This window comes from Callorhinchus milii, unplaced genomic scaffold (genome assembly GCF_018977255.1).
Source record: "Callorhinchus milii isolate IMCB2004 unplaced genomic scaffold, IMCB_Cmil_1.0 Scaffold5, whole genome shotgun sequence".
Taxonomy (NCBI): domain Eukaryota; kingdom Metazoa; phylum Chordata; class Chondrichthyes; order Chimaeriformes; family Callorhinchidae; genus Callorhinchus; species Callorhinchus milii.
The window spans coordinates 50925655-50944358 of record NW_024704746.1 but is presented as its reverse complement, the minus strand read 5'-3'; the positions used below and the strand labels follow the sequence as shown (position 1 = coordinate 50944358).

The 18704-nt window shown below is 46.9% G+C and overlaps 1 protein-coding gene across 2 annotated transcripts in view; it reads right to left on the bottom strand.

Annotated features, from left to right (window-relative positions):
• tmtc1 (transmembrane O-mannosyltransferase targeting cadherins 1) overlaps positions 1-18704 on the bottom strand; it is a 52858-nt gene that overhangs the window by 29686 nt on the left and 4468 nt on the right. For both annotated transcript variants that reach the window (XM_007898619.2, XM_007898618.2), the window contains exons 2-6: positions 7982-8159; positions 6644-6717; positions 6090-6266; positions 972-1053; positions 5-108 (exon numbers count right to left, since the gene is read on the bottom strand). In XM_007898619.2, coding sequence (XP_007896810.2) covers positions 5-108; positions 972-1053; positions 6090-6266; positions 6644-6717; positions 7982-8159 — 615 coding nt within the window. The remainder of the gene's footprint in view (positions 1-4; positions 109-971; positions 1054-6089; positions 6267-6643; positions 6718-7981; positions 8160-18704) is intronic.

The following is an 18704-nucleotide window of genomic DNA, read 5'->3' as shown; positions in this document are numbered from 1 at the left end:
TTACCTGGTCAGCAGGTGAGGTGAGAATGAGGCTGGATTGTCCTGTTCGGAGAAGTTGGGCATTGACCCTCCCATGATCCACACTCGGAAAAACAAAATGGCAACCACCTTCAGGAAAAGAAGCAAAGGATCAGTCGGAAAAGCACCATTATCTTGCGGTTCACAATGGTCACAGGCCGCGGAGGATTAACAATGGCACTAACAGTCGTTGGCTATGCAGGAAATTTGGGAAATTTTCCAAGTGCCCCCCCCACTCACGAATCTCCACCCTTATTTTACCGCACAATCCCAGGCTCGATCAGGAGACAGTCTGCTACTGGGCCCATTACGTTTAAACAGAGCAAGTGAAAAACGAGTCCACAAATCTTTTTGGGCTCCGCCCATGAAAAGTTAATCCTGGTCCTGGTCACAGAGAGGCAACGAATACAATGCGCTGAGTGGAAGGGAACCCACACTGATTCTGACCTGGTATTGATGCTCAGGACTGTAAACTTGTGTTGCTGTCCAGCCAGTGTGAATTGGACACTTGCGCAGAAAGGTTATAAATGTGTGGAGAATGGCCCACTCCCCCACTGCCTGTCCAGTCACTCCCCCACTACCTGTCCAGTCACTCCCCCACTGCCTGTCCAGTCACTCCCCCACTGCCTGTCCAGTCACTCCCCCACTGCCTGTCATGTTTCATCTGCTGCTAGTTGAACTCTTGCGGGCAACTTTTCCCATCACAAGTTCGGTGGTGACTTGTGACTTATTTGCCACTATTCTTCTTGGCAATGACGGGCAGTCGTCGCTAACGCATCTAACACCAGACGGAACCCTAAAATCTCTGCTGTGGCCTTCCCTGTTCCCCACCCTAACTCCAGCAGGTCTGGTGTTCTAATCTATAACTCAGAATTGTCAGCAGTCCCATTAAGACCAGGGAGCGAACGTTAATAATCTCCTATTCATAGTCCCTGAATTTCTCAGATACTCACGTAAATGGTGACAAATGCTGCTCTCTTCAGAAAAGGCGTTCCCGCTTTTACAAGTCCTCTGATCTTATGGGAAGATGGGTTACTGCGGTGAGAAAACAAGCTCCTGATTAAAGCCAGACAAAATAAGTGTCTGATCTGGGGCTGCTACCTTTCTCCAAGGTAAGAGATTCGGAAAACAAACCTGGATTGAAGACAGTGGATGCCAGGAAAGTTACACTTGGAACTATCCACAGCAAGGCAGCTATTGTGGAGTCCCGTAGCTTGGTGGTTAGGGCACTCGCCTCGTCAGCGAGAGGACCTGGATTCGATTCCCGGCAGGGCAAAACATTGGGTATGTTTCCTTACTCCACATGCCTCAGTTTAGCTAGTAGTAAGTAGGAACCTGGTTGTTAGTCGATCGGCGGATCGTTTTTCTGGCAGTAATAATCCCTTCCAAAAACGGAACAAATAAATAAGAAGAATTTGGTCACTCAATCCACGACTGTTTGTGGGACACTGCTGTGCGCAATTGCCTTCCGTATTTCACCCACAAAATATAGAGACAATTTACAGTATATTCTGTGAAGCGCTTTAAGACATCTCAAAGACGTGATAATGCACTATATCAAATGCAAGAATTATTATTATTATCATCATCAATCCTGGATCTCAGTGTGTCAGTCTGGATCAGTGGTAGTTCTAGTCTCTAAGTCAGAAGGTTATTCCCCATGTCGGGATTTGAAATCACATAGTCAAAAATGGGCAGCACTGGGGGGGGGGGAATGTTGCATTGTCGGAGGTGCCGTCCTTCGGATGAGATGTTAAACCAAAGTCCCGTCTACCTGTTCAGCTGGATGTTAAAGATCCCAGGGCACAATTCGAGAAGGGAATTTCTCCTGGAGTCCCGACCAACAATCCCAACAAAAATTTAAAAATTGGTCACTCACTCCATTTTTGTGTACAACTCGCCGACAAAATATACAAGTGCTCCACTTTTACAACATAACCTGTGAAGCACTTTGAGACACCAGGATAAGGAGCTATATTGAATTGCAAGGATTGCCAGCCCTTGCCACACGAGGCAGCAGAGCGCTCCTGGCCTGCGGGAACAAGTGTTGGCACAATAACCCGTGATCTGTGCTTCTGAGCTCAAAATGCAGCCGAGGCTAATGGATGAAAATTCCTCTCTCTGACACCGGGTTAAGAGTCCGGTATGAAATGAACGCAGCCTAAGTTTGAATGAGTGTGGACGAACAGCACATTTATCACTTACAGACAAGGTCTGTCACACTGGCATGCAGTATTGGTTGTTTCCTTAGGAATTGCTGGTGAATGTAGTGACTGTGTATTTGTAAGCAGAGAGACCGCAGACAATATCTCACGCAGAAGTGACAAGTCAGCACTAGCACTGCCTTCTTCCACCTCCAACACATCGCCCGTCTCCGCCAATAGCTCTCCCCAAAAGCCGCTGAAACCCTGGTCCATGCCTTTGTCACCTCTCAGCTGGACTTCTCTAATGCCCTCCTCGCCGGTCTCCCATCCACTACCATTCATAAAATCCAGATCATTCGAAACTCTGCCGCAGGCATTCTCACCCGCACAAAACTCTGCTCTCCGATCATCCCAGTCCTTGCCAGACTGCACTGGTTGCCTATCCCAGAGAGGATCGATTTCAAGATCCTCACCCTTGTATTCAAGTACCTGCACTCCTCTGCACCCCACTACCTCTCTGACCTCCTCTCTCCTCAAAACAGTACCCGTTGCCTTCGTTCCTCTGGGTCTGGCCTCCTCCTCCTTCCCCGAGTCCTCCACTCCACCCTCAGCGGCCGTGCCTCCAGCCACACTATGCCCCGAGGCTCTGGAACTCCCTTCCTCACTCCCTTCATCTCGCCCCCTCCCTTCCCATTTTCAGGTCTCTGATGAAGACCTTTCTTTTTGACCGCGCCTTTGGTCACCTTCCACCTGCTCCCCCTGGCTCGGTCCCGGGATCCGTTACTGTAAAGCGCTCTGAGTCACCGTCCGGCGTGGAGGGCGCTATATAAATCCAAGTTGTTGTTGTTGTTGACAGAGCATTGAAGCATTCAGAACTATGTCTCTCAGGCTCCCAGATTGCATTCGTGACAAAAGCTTGCGTGCAGCAGCTTTGAAAACCAGCAACAGAACGAACGCTGGCTTCCTGAGGCTGCAGTCAGTCAACACCGCAGACCTCAGTTACACCCCCCAGCCCATCTACAAACAGGACAACCTGTCACCTCAAGCTTGGCAGCTCAGCTTATTTATAATAATAATAATGCTTGCATTTCATATAGCGCCTTACCACGTCGTCGAGACGTTTCAAAGCGCTTCAAAGAATATACTGCAAAGTGAATTGACTGTATATTTTATGGGTGAAACACAGCTGCCAATTGCGCACAAGTGTCCTACAAACAGTTGTGGATTGGTTTCTCCCCGCACGGGAATCGAACCCTGGACCTCTCGCTGCAAGGAGTCGCTAACCACTCACCTATGGGACTCAATTTCTAGGACAGACCAGGAAGAGTGTACAGTGAGGTGGCTCTGGGAACTGCACTGGCCCTAAAAAAAGTTTGCTTTCCGTTGAATGGTGCCTTGTGCTTTGAGCTGAGTCACAGAAATTCATTGTATTAACACTGAAAGTTAGTCTTTACAAAGTTCTGGTCATGGAGCACACAAAAGGCTTTCATTCCAGAAGCCTCTTTGTAAAGCCTTGCAGGAGCACTGCAACTTATAAACAATTCATCCTCGCTCCTCAAAAGCTTGTCTGTCCCCTGGACTCAGGTGAGGTCACACCAGCACCTGAGTGAGGTGAATGCTTTCATTAGACTTTGTGTAGGGCTGGTCTGCAACAGGAAGCAAAAGCACAGTCTGCAATAACCTGGGAGTTACATAAAGAAAGACAATGGCCAACAATGGTACACAAAAGTGAACTAGTGCCTGAATAGCAGGCAACAGGGCAGGGCCATAAAAAGGGCAGTCAGGGCCGTAGAAAAGGCAGACTGGGCCATGGAAAGGGCAGACTGGGATGTGGAAAAGGCAGACTGGGCAAGAGAATAATAATAATTATACATTTGATATAGTGTCATATCACGTTATTGAGAAGTCGCAAAGCGCTTCACAGAATATATTGCAATAAAAAGGGGCAAGGGCAAATGCAGGCAGGCTGTGGGAAACATATCAGCAGGCATAACTTTACCTTTAAAACCTAGTTTGACCAGAAAATACATGGCATACCCTGTGAAGCGCTTTGAGATGTCTTGACGATGTGATACAGCGCGATATAAAATGCAACAATAATAATAATCCTTACATTTGATATAGCGTTTTTCATGTTTTCTAGATGTTTCAAAGTGCTTCACAGAATATGCTGTAACGTGAATTAACCGTATATGTGTGGGCGAAACACGGCAGCCAATTGCGCACAGCACTGTCCCACAAACAGTCATGGATTTAAATTGACCAATTTATTATTGTTTTGTTTTGGGGGGATTATTATTAGGCGTGTGGAGTAAGGAAACGTGCCCAAGGTTTCGCCCTGCCTGGAATTGAACCCAGGTTATTATAATAATAATACAAGAATGCAATGACATCCATCTACCCTGGGGAAATTAGCAAAAGTATGGACTACATTCAATTGTTTTGCAAGTGTCTTGCGGCTGCAAATGGAAGCAATCAGATTTGGGTAGAGGGGAGCACTTTCAAATGCATCAACGGTTTTTGCTTCCCAGTCAAAGATCATCTGATGAGCTTTGTTAAATGCCGCACTTGATTCTGGGGCACTGCCAGCCTGGGGATGTGATTCCGCATTCACAGGGGTTGAAATTAAAATTTGATACAGGCTAAGCTGCTCTCAAAGGTCAGACCATGATGAAGGAAGCCCTACAAACCGCACAACTGCACTGCAAGTCACGAAAGTGTGCGGCATTATGTCACCTGCAGAACTGAGAGACATGAGGGAGTTGGCGTAGTGGATATCCTAAACATTAGCGAGACAGGAACAGCCCCACTCCCTAGCTCATCAGCCCCTTCACATTTACACCTGTCTTAGTGCTGAGGCTGGACTCCTAGCCTAGTTGGACGGCAAGCGAAGAAGTGGGAAGGGGAAGTGATCCTTGGCGCAGTCACCGAGAAAGGTCTTAAGATGGGATTTTAAGGTAAATAAAAAGAGGGCGAGGTGGAGGGATTGAGGCAGGGAGTTCCAGAGATTAGGAGTGTAGCCGCTGAAGGCACAGTCACCAGTGGAGGCACGGAGGTGTGGTGGATGTGGAGCAGCCCTGTGTTGGCTGAGCAGTGGGAGGGAGGGGGCGGCAGAGAAGCGGTTGAAAGGGCAGCACCTGTGACAATGAGTGCTGTCACCAGCACTGCACTAGAGCATCAGTCTGGACTGTTAGCTCAAAGACCCCGACCCTGAGTCAGAGCAGGTGTGATTCAGACAAAGGCATCATCTCCTCCATTCCACTGTGCACAATCGCAGTCCCTATTCAAACTCCCGGTAATGTGGACCCTAGACCTGTCCATTCTGCATGGAGTTGTCCTGCAGAGCACAGGCTGGTGCCATAGACAGACAGAAAATCAGTGGAGACGAGACCTCAACAGAGCAGCTGACCTGGAGGTGGCATCTACAGCTGCTGTAAGAATTGTGACTATACAGCAACACTAACTTTCCCATCTTACACAGTACAGCATGGAATCCCATAGTGTAGTGGTTAGCACGTTCGCTTCGCCAGCGAGAGGATCTGGGTCCAATTCCCAGGCCGGGGAAACCCTAGCAAGGTTTCCTGACTCCATACTACTGTTTACATAGCAGTAAGTAGGAACATTTAGTCGATTGGTAGATCACTTTCTTTCAAAAAATAATAAAAATAATAAATTGGTCACTTCAATCCACAATTGTTTGTGGGACACTGCTGTGCGCAATTGGCTGCCCTGTTTCACTCACAAAATATACAGTCAACTCACTTTACAGTATATTCTGTGAAGCGTGATAAGGCACTATATCAAATGCAAGGATTATTATTTTATTATTATGATGTTCACCGTACACCACATGGCTAAAAAGTGACAACTGTGGCTCTTTCACAAGGTTCAACAGCAAAAAGGCCTGTGCCATTGGCGCAGACTTACAGTAAAGGTCTTCGAGGGCACAAAATGAGAAGGTCGTAGATAACGCACACTCCAAAGACGGTTACACCAGTCTCCTTCACCAACATTGCACAGGTTCCCAGCAACAGACTGAACAGCAGGAAGATGGGAGAGGTGGTGGGAGCAAAATATTCTCCCGAACGTCGGCTGTCCACACTCCTGGAAAGAGGAATAACCACAATTAGAACATGGATTAATTTATACCACCTGTCTCTGACTGTGACCGAGTCAGACATTACTCACTGACTGTAAGTGAGAGTGGAGCCGTACAGTCGGAATGTCAGTGAGAGAGTAGAGTTGTACACCGACTTTAGGTGAGAAAGTGGAGCTGTACATTCTGACTGTAGGTGAGAGAGTGGAGTTGTACAGTGTGACTGTAGGTGAGAGAGTAGAGTTGCACACTCTGACTGTAGGTCAGGGAGTGGCGTTGTACAGTCTGACTGTAGGTGAGAGAGTGGAGCTGTACAGTCTGACTGTAGGTGAGAGAGTGGAGCTGTACAGTCTGACTGTAGGTGAGAGAGTGGAGCTGTACACACCTAATGTAGGAGAGAAAAGCCAAAAGGAAGAAGAGGCAAGCCAACACATCTGCTCGGCCGACAATCCCCGTCACCTGGAGAAAGAACAGAAAGTTAAAGGGCTCCAGCCTCCAGCAGGAATCTCAGTGTAAAACTGGCAGTTTCACACCCTCCTCTCCCTCTCCTGTTTTCTCCACTTTGAAGGAGCAAACAATGAGATGGAGATGGGGCTCCTTACATTTGTACGGTCCTTACAACACAACTCTACATTCCTACAGCACCTATCACATCGAGAGGATGTTCCAAGGTACTTTACAGTCTAGGCATCTAAGGTTCCATTCTTACCGAGCGCCAGCACAGGCATGTTGGGCCGAATAACTCCTTCTACACTTCGGAGTCCCACAGAGTATTAGTTAGCTCACTCGCCTCGCAAGCAAGAACCCGGGTTTGATTCTCCGTTAGAGGGAAACCTTACTCCATACGCCTCTGCTTATCTAGCAGGAAGTAGGTTGTTAGTTGAGTGGTGAATCACTTTCCAAGGGTAATAATCCGTCCCAAAAAAATGATGATAATTTGGTCACTCAATCCACTACTGGCTGCTGCTTTTCGCCCCCAAAATATACAGTCAATCCACTTTACAATATATTCTGTGAAATGCTTTGAGACGTCTCAATGAGGTGACATGGCGCTATATAAATGTAAGGATTATTATTATCATTATTATTATTATTACACTTAAGTGTTCTGTGATTTATGAAACTGATGGGTGAAAATCTGTGCCAAAAATTGGCAGAAATTTAATGCGAGTGTGAAAGGAAAGTCCTGTGGTCAAAGAAAGCCTTTGTCAAAACACGTTTGTTTCTTTTCCGATTATGTGCTGCATCTTTTCCGTAGTTCCTGCTCCTGTTGTGTCAATGCAACAAAAGAGCCTTTTCAATTTAAGAGGCCTTGATTCCAATGCCCTCCTCGCCATTCTCCTCAGCTCCAATACCCACAAACTACATCTGATTCAGAACTCCACTGCCTACATACTCAGCCACACTAAAATCCATACCCCCATCACACCAGCCATCGACAGACTCCACTGGCACTCTATCATAGAACGAATCGATTTCAAGATCCTCTCACTGGTCTACAAAAAGCTCTGAAGCTTTGGAACTCACTCCATCAATCTATTCACCTCGCCCCCTGCTTCCTCTCTTTGAGATTACACTGAATACCTTGCTCTTCGACCGTGCTTAAGGTCACCTCCTCCCTACCGCCCCATTCGGCATCAGGTTCCATAACTGTTAAGCACTCCGAGACCCTGCCCCGAGTGAAGGCTAGATAAGTGTGATTTGTTGTAAGAGGGATACTTACGGCTTCCGTGTGCACAGGGTGGACGGAGAAGAGCAGGGCAGTGAGGAAGGCAAGGTGACAATCCCCAAAGACAGCCTTGTCACACGTGTAGAGCAGCAGTGAAGTCACAGCACAGTGCAGCAGCACATTAACCACATGGAAGTGAAGGGGAGTCATACCACCCAGCAACACGTTCAACCTGAGAGGCACAGCAGCAAAAGGGAGAAGAGACAGAATTACAGATCACACATCAATAACGACAGTGCAGAGATGCAGCACATAAGATAATCCCTCTACTCAATGTAGCATATAATAATCATGTTGCATTTCATCTAGTGCCTTATCATGTTGTCAAAACATCTTAGACTTAGTGTCAAGTGTATTAACTCTTGTCTTTTTGTTTGGATGGCCGGGTGGCTGACACGTGTGCAAACACATCACAGGTATTATAAATATCCAAAAAACAGAATTCCACACATTCCTCCTACACATGGAAATTTCCATGAAATCAGAATGGAAAGCCCAGTCATCCTGCTTGCCCAATTTAGGGAATATTAGGCACAGGTTGGCAAGAGCCGAGGCTTGTGGACCCCAGAGTGTGTGTTGGGGTAACTGCTGGAGTCCAACCAGCTAAAATCACATAGTTTACCATTGAATGAACTGCCTGGCAAGCTTTCTCGCTGTTTCTCCAGCTAGGGCTGCCTTACCAGTTCAGGCTTTGGCTTGCAGGGTTAGCAGGAGTTGAGTGGGAAGAGTCCCTGATCTGCCACTCCAAGTCCTGCTGATGAGCCAGGCTGGCTGTGCCATTATCAGGTGTGCCCTGGAGCACTGCGGACCCGCCTGGCTCAGGGATTTGACAACCAAGATCAACGTGGTTCCCCCCCCAATAGAATAGTTACTAGTTCGTCTGTGTATTGTATATTGTGTATTCTTAGGCAGACACAGAAACCAATTTGCACACAACAATGTCCCACAAATAGCCATGAAATGAATGATCAATTTTCTTTGGAGGATTGTTGGCCAGGACACCAGGAGAGAGAAAGTCTTCTCTTTTCGAATAGTGCCTTGGATTTTTAATGTCAACCTGAACAGGCAGACAGGACCTCAGTTTAACGTGTCATCCGAAGGGCGGCACCTCCGACAATGCAGAGCTCTCAGAGCCATTTGTCAGGGCAGTTCATTTCACATCCAGTCTGAACCCTCAACTCTCTACAGCTTCCTTGTGGTTTGACAATTGCACAGCCCTCTCACTTCACCACCGAACCAGTTGTGTTGTGTGTGTATAAAGCTTCTATCAGCCTCCAAGAACAAGAAAAATAATTACATCACAGCTGTACCACCTGGCAGTCGCACGCAGGGGCACACGCGTGCAGACACACGCAGGAACACGCGGGGGGGGGGCGGGGGGGGGGGCTTGTGATCAGCCTCATCACATCCAAGGCTGAGCCAGGGTTTCTCCAGAGTCACAGAGCCAAAGTGCTGTCACAAGGGTACAAAATACAGCTGATCAGGCTTGGCTCTGATACCCGCCCACAGTAAAACTAACCTGCTGCCAACAGCACTCTGCCTTGGCTGGCACATGAAGAGACCATTTGGACAAGAAACCAGCCTGTAAAGCAATACACTCTGGAAATTTATTGCCACAAGTGGCTATGCAAGATCAGTCAAGAGAATCCTTCAATAGGGAAACAGACAAGCAGTCAAACAGTCAAAATGAAACGGGATATCAGCAGAGAGTTGGACAGTGAGACCCATACAAGGAGTAAGTAAGTGTGATGTGGAACGCAGGCAACAGACAAATGGTCTCCTTCTGTGCGGATGATTTCTAGTTTATAATGAGAATAATCCTTGCATTTGGTACAGTGCCTTTCATGTCGGGAGGACTTCCCGATGTGCTTCACAGGATATACTGTAAAGTGCAGCGACAGTGTTTTGTAGCCGAATATTTTTTATTATACTATAAATGTATACAGATACATTAATATGAATAGTTTCTATGCTTCTGAAGTGGATGTTGTCCAGCAACTCCCACCTTGCTAAAAAAAAATTGTATTCACGGAAAAATATTATTTCATTTTTTCTTTGCAACAAGATGCAAAAGTAGTCAAGCGGTTAAGGGGTTAAACGTCCATGCTAAGCGCAGCTCATTTTCTTTCTCTGGAACAGGCCTGCATCGCTCCATGCTCCCCTGGGGAACAGCAGCCTCCAAAATATTCCCTGTGACCTCCAAAGACAGACTTAATCCAGATCCAGGCACGTCTGCAGTTCTCCAGGGCACTGCTGATAAGAACCCAGACAGCCTGTCTCATCAACACAACATGGAAGGACAGACCAGTCACTGGGGCAGAGATTCTTGCCACTCGACTCCTATTAACCCTGCAAGCCAAATCCCTAACGCGTAGGGTGGTCCTCGCTGGGCAAGTAGCGGAAAAGCTTGCCTGACAGTGCAATCAATGGCAAGCTCTGCAGTTTTAACTGGTTAGCCTTCAGCAGTACCCTATCGAACACTCTGGGGTCCTCAAGCCTTGGCTCTTGTATCTAATACTTTCTGGAATTAGATAAGCGAGATGGTCCCTCCACGGAGAGACTGCGCATTCCATTCCAACAAACATCTCTGGAATTTCCACACAGAGGTGGGATGCATGAAACTCTGCTTGGTTTGGATACTCTTAAGCATGGGGGTGGATTTCTACATGTGTCAGACTGACCGTATTGGTTGGCTGACTAAAAGAAAGTTGGAATTTGTTCTTGAACTTCACACAATTAACAGCACCATTAAAATGCACAAGTTTTAATCTGGATATCAATTACGGGGTGTCTGAAAATCGGTGACTTTTCCAAAGAAGGCAGCAAAATAAGATTGAACAAATACATCAATTGTGTGTTGATCTACAGGTGTCTAACTGGTGCCAACATGGTCTGTGAGCCTGAACTTACGTGTGCTCTCAAGGCTTTAACATAACTTAGTACTTTCATGCTATTCAATTGAGGCAATGTGCTTCAAAGCGATTTCACTCACAGCAATTTGCAAGAGCATTTTTTTAAAAAAAAGGTTTCTTCCCGATCTCTCCTTCCTTTCTTCTGTTCCATCCCTCCTGCCCCCCACCAGCATTATTTCCAGACTGAGTGAGTGCAAAGAGATGACCAGCTATCAACCATGACCTTGGAGCTATAAAGTGCCAGTATTATTATTAAATGCAAGGACCACAATAAAAGAACATCACAGATTGACTCTTCTCCTCTCAGAAGACAACTCTGGCAGTTCTGTTCAATTAATCGCACGACACAGCTTCCCTCTCTCCCCTGCCCCCTTCCAATCACCTCTCCTTCTTCCCAGAGCAACGTTTAAAAAAAACTGTCCCACTTCTCCACATCTGCTGTCAATTACTATATATCACTTCCACACACACACAAACACACAGCCGCATTCTTAAAGGGACAACCCCCCCTCCCCCCCGCACTGCGGGCTTGATCCAGTCTGTCTGGGAATGGAAATATGAGGAACCGCAGGGAGCAGTATTTTGAATGGAAACTAATTCTATAAACAGAAAATGTAATTTCCTGTAGCTGCCCTTGCTCTGATTTTGACAGCAGACTTTAGATTGTGTCCATTGGGCTCTGAAATGGAACAGGGGGCCTCACTGGCAGGAAATGCTTGTGGAACAAATACTCCCCGCAGAGCGTACTCAGGACAGGGGCAGGGAGGAGATCGGTGGGGGGTGGGGGGGGGAGAAAGGAGGGTGAACTGTAGGTAAGGGACCAGGATGATAGGAGTAGACTGTCACACCATCAGCACCAGGAATCAATTACTCTGGGCTCGAGGAGGATTCTCAAGATCTACACGGTCAATAATCGGTTACCTCCGATCAATCAAATGGGTGCTGCAGTCGAGTTTAACATCTCATTCAAAGAAAGACACCTCTGGCAATGCACTGGACCATCAGCCTGGACTGTGAGCTGCAAAGTCCTGCATGTATTATGCTTGAACACACAACCTTCTGACTCAAAGGCAGAGTACTATCAGCTGAGCCAGGCTGACACCTCAGTGACATCAATTGCAGCCTAAGAAAATTTATCGAGGCATCACATAATAGGGCACACCAGCCACCAGTCTGCCAGTACAACATAACTCCCGGAATCAGATCATGGCAATGACCCCTGGAGCCTCGGCCTTTGTTTAAGGAATGATCTGAATCTCATTTGCCAAACTCCTTTGTGATCCTCGCTGCTTTGCTGTGTGTTCTCTGAGCCATTGCACTGTTTTAGAGTCGAGTATTAACCTGCCTAATCCTGTCTCCAACAAAACTAAACAGGACTGGCAAAGATCCACAGGGAATCTACAAGCCCCAACCCCCCACCCCCAGTTGGGACTGATGGACGTTTACACTCAGGCTGCTGTTAACCTGATTACACGTACGTAAACAGATGATCAACAGTTTACTTCGCTATTGAGGTTGTACCAACCCTCGGAAGAAAATAGCCAGATTTAGTAAACTGAACCCCAGGAGTCGTTGTCACCTCCCCCCTACCTGGGCATTCCACTTCCTGTTCCACTAAAAGATAGTCTTTTCTCCAAATCCCTCAGCTCCGTGCCGCACTGTCATTGACCGAAAGCTGCCCTCAGGCTATTAACGCAGGAGCAGTTTAAGTGACTATGGAGGAAAGCCCCTCAGCTTCCTGTCAGCAGCACGGAGTGAGAGCTTGTGAAGGGGATGGTGCAGAGGAGCCTTACAGAGAGCCTGAAGGTGCTGAGCGGGATTGAGAAGATCAACCCCCAATGCTACCAGGCGTCGTAAACAACAAGACAAGAGGGCACAGGTCAGGGTGTTAAGAGCAATTTCAGGACTGTCACCAGAAAGTATATCTTACACACAGATGCAGTTGAAAATGGCAACAGGTGACCCAGGAAGGATGGTCAATGACAGAAAGACGCTGGACTTATTAAAGAAAACACATTGATGCTGCAATGAGAAGATATCAGAATGGGAATTGGGAAGCAGGAATGGCTTCATGGCTTTCTTCATTCCAAGAGTATAGTGATTTACATTTTTGGAGCACCTTTCACATTGAGAGGACGTTTCAAAGCACTTCTGGGAATCTGGAGTGTGGGGGGCAGGGATTGAGAGCGTGGCTGAAAAAAACCCAGATCTCGGGCTTTAAAGGTGGGGAGGAAGGGAACTGTAGGCACTCAGGGATGGCGTTCCAGAAAGCAGAAACAGAAAGCTCATGCACCAATGATGGGGCAGATAGGGTGGGAGACAGGAAGGAAGCCGGTAGAGGGAGAGGCCGGGGTCATAGGGTTGCAGGAGATCACGAGGATGGGTAGACCAAGTTTGGAGGGCCAAGCTTTGGAGGGATTTGAATGCGAGGACGTGAATTCAATTCCCTGGTGGGTGGGGGGTGGAGGTAAGCCATGTTGTGAAGATAAAGTCTGCGTCCAATTAAAAAATGTGGCTTCTAAAGCTGACTAACATGAAAGGAAATCTTAAATTTGCCTGAGATTAGGAATAAATAGGAGGAGCAGCCTTTCACGGTTCTCTCTGGAATGAGCTGATGGTCACTTCAGGGCAAGCTAAGTGAGACACCCCATTTTAATTTCACAAAACAACACCACCAAAATGACATAAGCCTCCCTCCCGTGACCATCGCCATTGGACATGCCTGACACAGATTTGAGGCTCGCTTATTAAACTATGCCAGGGACTGCCGGCAACATGTCACCATACTATACAGACATGACACCCTGAGACACATTGCTCACCTGCACCCATATGGATTTGGCAGAGCAGAGCTGCACACAGTCACTCCCTAAACAAAATTCCTAACACTCCAAGAGAGCTGAAGGAATGACACAATCATGTCAACATTAAAACCTCCAACAACAACAACAACAAAATTACATTTATAGAGCGCCTTTCACGTTGGGAGGACGTCCCAAAGCGCTGAACAGTTAGATGTCGGGGCCCGAACATGGGGGAGGGGTGGTGTAGGAGTGAGGGAAGGCAGAGAGAGGTGGGAGAGAGACCGAAGGCACAATCGAAGAGAAGGGTCTTGAGACCAGCCTTGAAGGAGGCAAAGGAGGAAGCGAGGCGAAGGGACCGTGGGATAGAGTTCCAGAGTGTGCGGGCAGAGAGACTGAAAACCCGGCCAGCGATGGTAGGGAGGTCAGGTTGGGGACATGGAGCAGACCAGAGCCCGCTGAACGAAGGGAGCGGGCAGGTTGGTAGAGAGTCAGCAGGTCAGAGAGGTAAGAGTGGGCAAGGCCATGGATGGCCTTGAAAGTGAGGACAAGGATCTTAAACGAGGATGTCTGGGGGATGGGGAGCCAGTGGAGTCAGGCGAGGGTGAGAGTGATGGGGTCACGAGACTGGTTCGCGAGAGTACACAGTATACGAGCTGCAAAGTTTTGGATGAACTGCGATACAGTTGGGTGTCATCCGCATACATGTGGAAATTTACCCCATGCCTGCAGATGATGTCACCAAGGGAGAGCATGTAGAGGGTGAAGAGGAGGACAGAGCCCTGAGGAACACCGCACGAGAGGGTGCGGAGGCTGGAGGAGAAGCCGTTTGCTGCGACAAAATGGAGGCGGTGTGAAAGGTAGGACCTGAACCAGTCAAGGACAGAACCTTGAAGGTTGAGGTGGGAAGAGAGGTGGTGGAGGAGGATTGAGTACTCCATGATGTCAAAGGCAGAGGAGAGGTCGAGGAGGATGAGGAGGCAGAGGGACCCCTGGTCGCACATGGTCAGGATGTCGTTAGTGACCTTGACCAGAGCAATTTCCTGTGCGCAGCATGGAAACCCGAGGGGTTGGAGGGGTTGCTCCTTCAGCAAACAGCAAAAATGTCACTCATATATAATGCAAAGTTATATTAATATAGCGCCTTCCACGTCGAGAGGGTATGAATATGCACTTAATACTCAATCGGCCCATAAAATACACAGTCAATTCACTTTCCAATGTATTCCGTGAAGCACTTTGAGGCTTCTGAACAACGTGATAAGGCTCTATATCAAAATGCAAGGATTATTATTATACTTACTTGCTGAATGCCCTTTGCATCACTGCTATTCAAAAAGACACCCTTCACCCATTCACGAGTTAACTGGAACACAAGATGCTTCATTCACATACACCGCGCACACACTCTGTAAATGTTTGCCTTTCAGGTGATTATCCAGTTATTTTTGAAATTATTCAACTGATCCAGTCTTAGCAGTCAACATGAGGAATGAATTGCAAACCCTGACAAGCCTCTGAGGGAAGAGATTCCTTCTCACCTCTCCCCTTATTTTTCTGCTCACAATCCTAAAACAATCCTCTCCTATCACTAATTCCCCAACTAAATGAAATTGTTTTTCTCCATTTCCCTTATTGCGCTCCTTCAGAATGTTCAATACCCCTCTCGATTTCCTGTTTCAGTGGAAAAGAAAGCCCTCACACTCACAGTGTGTGTGTGTCACCTGGCCCAGTGGTAACATTCGCGCTTCTGTGTCAGAAGTTTGTGTGTTCATGCCCCACTTTGGGGTTTGGAACCGCATTGTCTAAGATGACACTCCAAGATCTCACGGCAGTATTTGAAAAAAGGGAGTTTCTCCCAGTGTCCTGGTCAACAATCCCCCAAATAAATCAGTCACTCACTCCACGGCGGTTTGTGGGACACCAATGTGCGCGACTGACTACCACGTATCACCTACAAAATACAGTTTAAAAAAACACTTTACAATATATCGTGTGAAGAACTTTGAGACGTCTCAACGACGTGATAAGGGGCTATATCAAATCTAAGGATTATTAATGTTATTATAACGTCTCAAACCTGGGATCTCTGCATTTGAAGTCGGTCTCAACACCAGTCTCAGACATTACAGCCACCGAGCAGCCTGCTCCAATTTGTGCAAATGCTGCTGTTTAAATGAAGTGCAGATGGGCGAAGTGGCGACACCTCAAAAGTTCTTGGAAAGCCAATTAAAATCCGGTCAAACATCCGATGTCTATTATCTGCCTGGGCAGCATCTGAGCTTTAAACGAGAGCCTACAGTTGCAGCATTAAATAGTTATGTGCTGGAAACATGGAGATAAAGATAAATTCTGGCATTACATTTAAATATATTTTTCTCAATAAACTTCAAGAGTTTTTTTGTCTTCAGATTCTCCCTTCACAGTCTTTGAAAAATATCTTTCTTCGTGCCTTTCCCCAAGCAGAAAAAGCCCACAAATTGTCAAGCTGGAATTGTTTGCGCCTCAAATAATGTCCTTGTTACCCTGCCAACTTCAGCACAACTGGAAGACAACTGGCCCTGATAACTCACTGAAAGACAAGAACAACTAGCACGGGAGCACTCGCCTCGCAAGCGAGAGGACCCGGGTTCGATTCCTGGGCAGGGCGATACCCTATGCAAGTTTCTTTACTCAATGCGCCTCTATCTACTGAGCATCAAGTAGGAACCCGGTTGTTAATCGATAGCTGGATCGCTTTCCAAGAATAATAATAATTTGGTCACTCAATCCACAATTGTTTGTGGGTCATTGCTGTGCACAATTGGAGGCTGCATTTTGCCCACAGTCAATCTACTTTAAAACATATTCTGCGAAGCACTTTGAGATGCCTGAACAATGTGATAAGGCGCTATATAAAATGCAAGGATTATTATTAAGAAAACGATAAGTAGATGATCTGAGTAATTCAAAAAAGCAGAAATATCAGACACAAGAAGTGCATTAAGGTTTCATAGAGGTTTCAAACCTTTCGTTGTGATAAAATATAACCTCTTTTACATACCACTGCTGTAAAGCAGCCTTTGACAAAGCAAGCAATCACAAAATCTGCTCACAGCCAGTGCAATGCTGTACTGACATTCCAGTGCAATGCTCAGGAGCACTGCATTATCAAAGGTGATGTTAATTGAATTCAGATGAGCATTAAACATATTCAAGTCGACCGTTAGAATCCTGCAATACCACTGAAAAAGAGAAGCGAGTTTCTCCCTCCCAGTGTGCTGGTCAACAATTCCCCAGATAAAATCGGTCACTTGCTCCATGACTATTTGTGCGACATTGCTAAGCGCAAATTAGCTATTCACCCACAAACAGCCACAACACAGAACACCTCTGTGTAAAAGTCTTTGATGCATTATTATGTGAGGAGGCATGATTCAAGTATAAGGTTCATTATCATTTAATACTTTGTATCTGACAACCACAGAGACGTGTGCTGTGGAAGTTAATGGTTCCTGGGAATGAACTCCAGCCCATTGTCCGGAGTGGTTAGCTTCAGCTGCACCACGTGACTGGGACGGTTGGGATTCTGCACCACTTTCCATCAGCCTCTCACTGTCAGTTTTGTGCTGGACAAGGAATCTCTTTGATGTGAGGAGCAGCAGTCTGTTTGAATTAAGCTTCGTCCTTTCACACTGCACGGAAGAAGGCAGGCTTTCTTTTTTTCCTCCCCATCTCACTTTCCTGCAATTTTCAGTTCTATTCCAAACCCTCGTACCATTCTGATGATGAAAGGATGGAAAAAGGATCATATTCCCTCAAGATCAGGAAGTTAAGGGATGATCTGATTGAGGTGGGTAAAGATTATAAAAGTGATCTGACAGTGAACAGTGAACAAGTGTTTCCTCTGGTGAGAGAATTGAGGACTCGAGGCCACAGTCTTAAACTTGAGGCTAAACCGTTTAAAAGTGAAATAAGGAAACATTTTTTCACACAGCGGGTGGTGGGAGTGTGGAATTCAATCCCCAGGGAGCAGTGCAGGCTCAATGCATCAAATGACCTCGTCCTGTCCCGATTCCTCCCCCATGTCCCCCCCACCCCCACCCACGAACAGGACCTGCAGACAGTCACTCCCACACTCTACCGATGCTGATCCCAGAATGCAGTCAGGAGGTGCCAGAGATTGACACAGAGTGACATCCACCCTCTCACAGCAGTTTTTCTCTATTCATGGGTGCTTCCATTCAGCGAGACCCCAGCCTCACAGACAAGGATGGAAGTCACAGGTACAGGTGGTTTCTGCCACATCTCAACAGCCCCACCTCGAGCTTTAGCTCAAAAGATTCTGATAAGGTATACAGAACGCAAGAAACATAACAATGCAAGGAACACAGGAACAGGGTTCAATCCCTCGATTTTCTGGGTGAAAAGTTTGGCATTGATGCTGCCCGATCTCCAAGAGCAATTGAGCATAGCCTCCAGAATATTAACCTATCCCTGCATCTCCAGATTGAATCCTGGGCTCTTCTCTCCACCACACTTTTTCTCCCAATGCCTGACTTCAGCAGGACAGCGTAACATACTTACCTCAGTCTACAAAATGCTGGGTGCAAATTGACTGCCGCATGAGCCTACAAATACAGTCACTACACTTTCCAATAAATCCAGTGATGGACTTGGAGACATCCTCCCAACGAGAAAGGCCCTGGATCAAATGTAAGGATAATCAGCAATACACCCACCCCTGCATCAAACACTCTTTTCATCCAGGTTCATAAATCAGTTCTTTCTTGTTAGGATTAATTGACTCAGCAAACCTGGACCCAACTGACAAAAGACACCAGCACCAACCAGTGTGTGAATTGGGTTGAGAATAATGGGCACTTGGGCATCACTGTGTGGGTGAGATGCCCAATTGCATAAGGTAAGGAAAAGCAACTTGCACACGTAAGACTGGACATTAGCACAAGTCTGTACCTTTAGAGAGGTCAGGAGGGAGGAGAAACAGGTGCAATCAAAACTGGC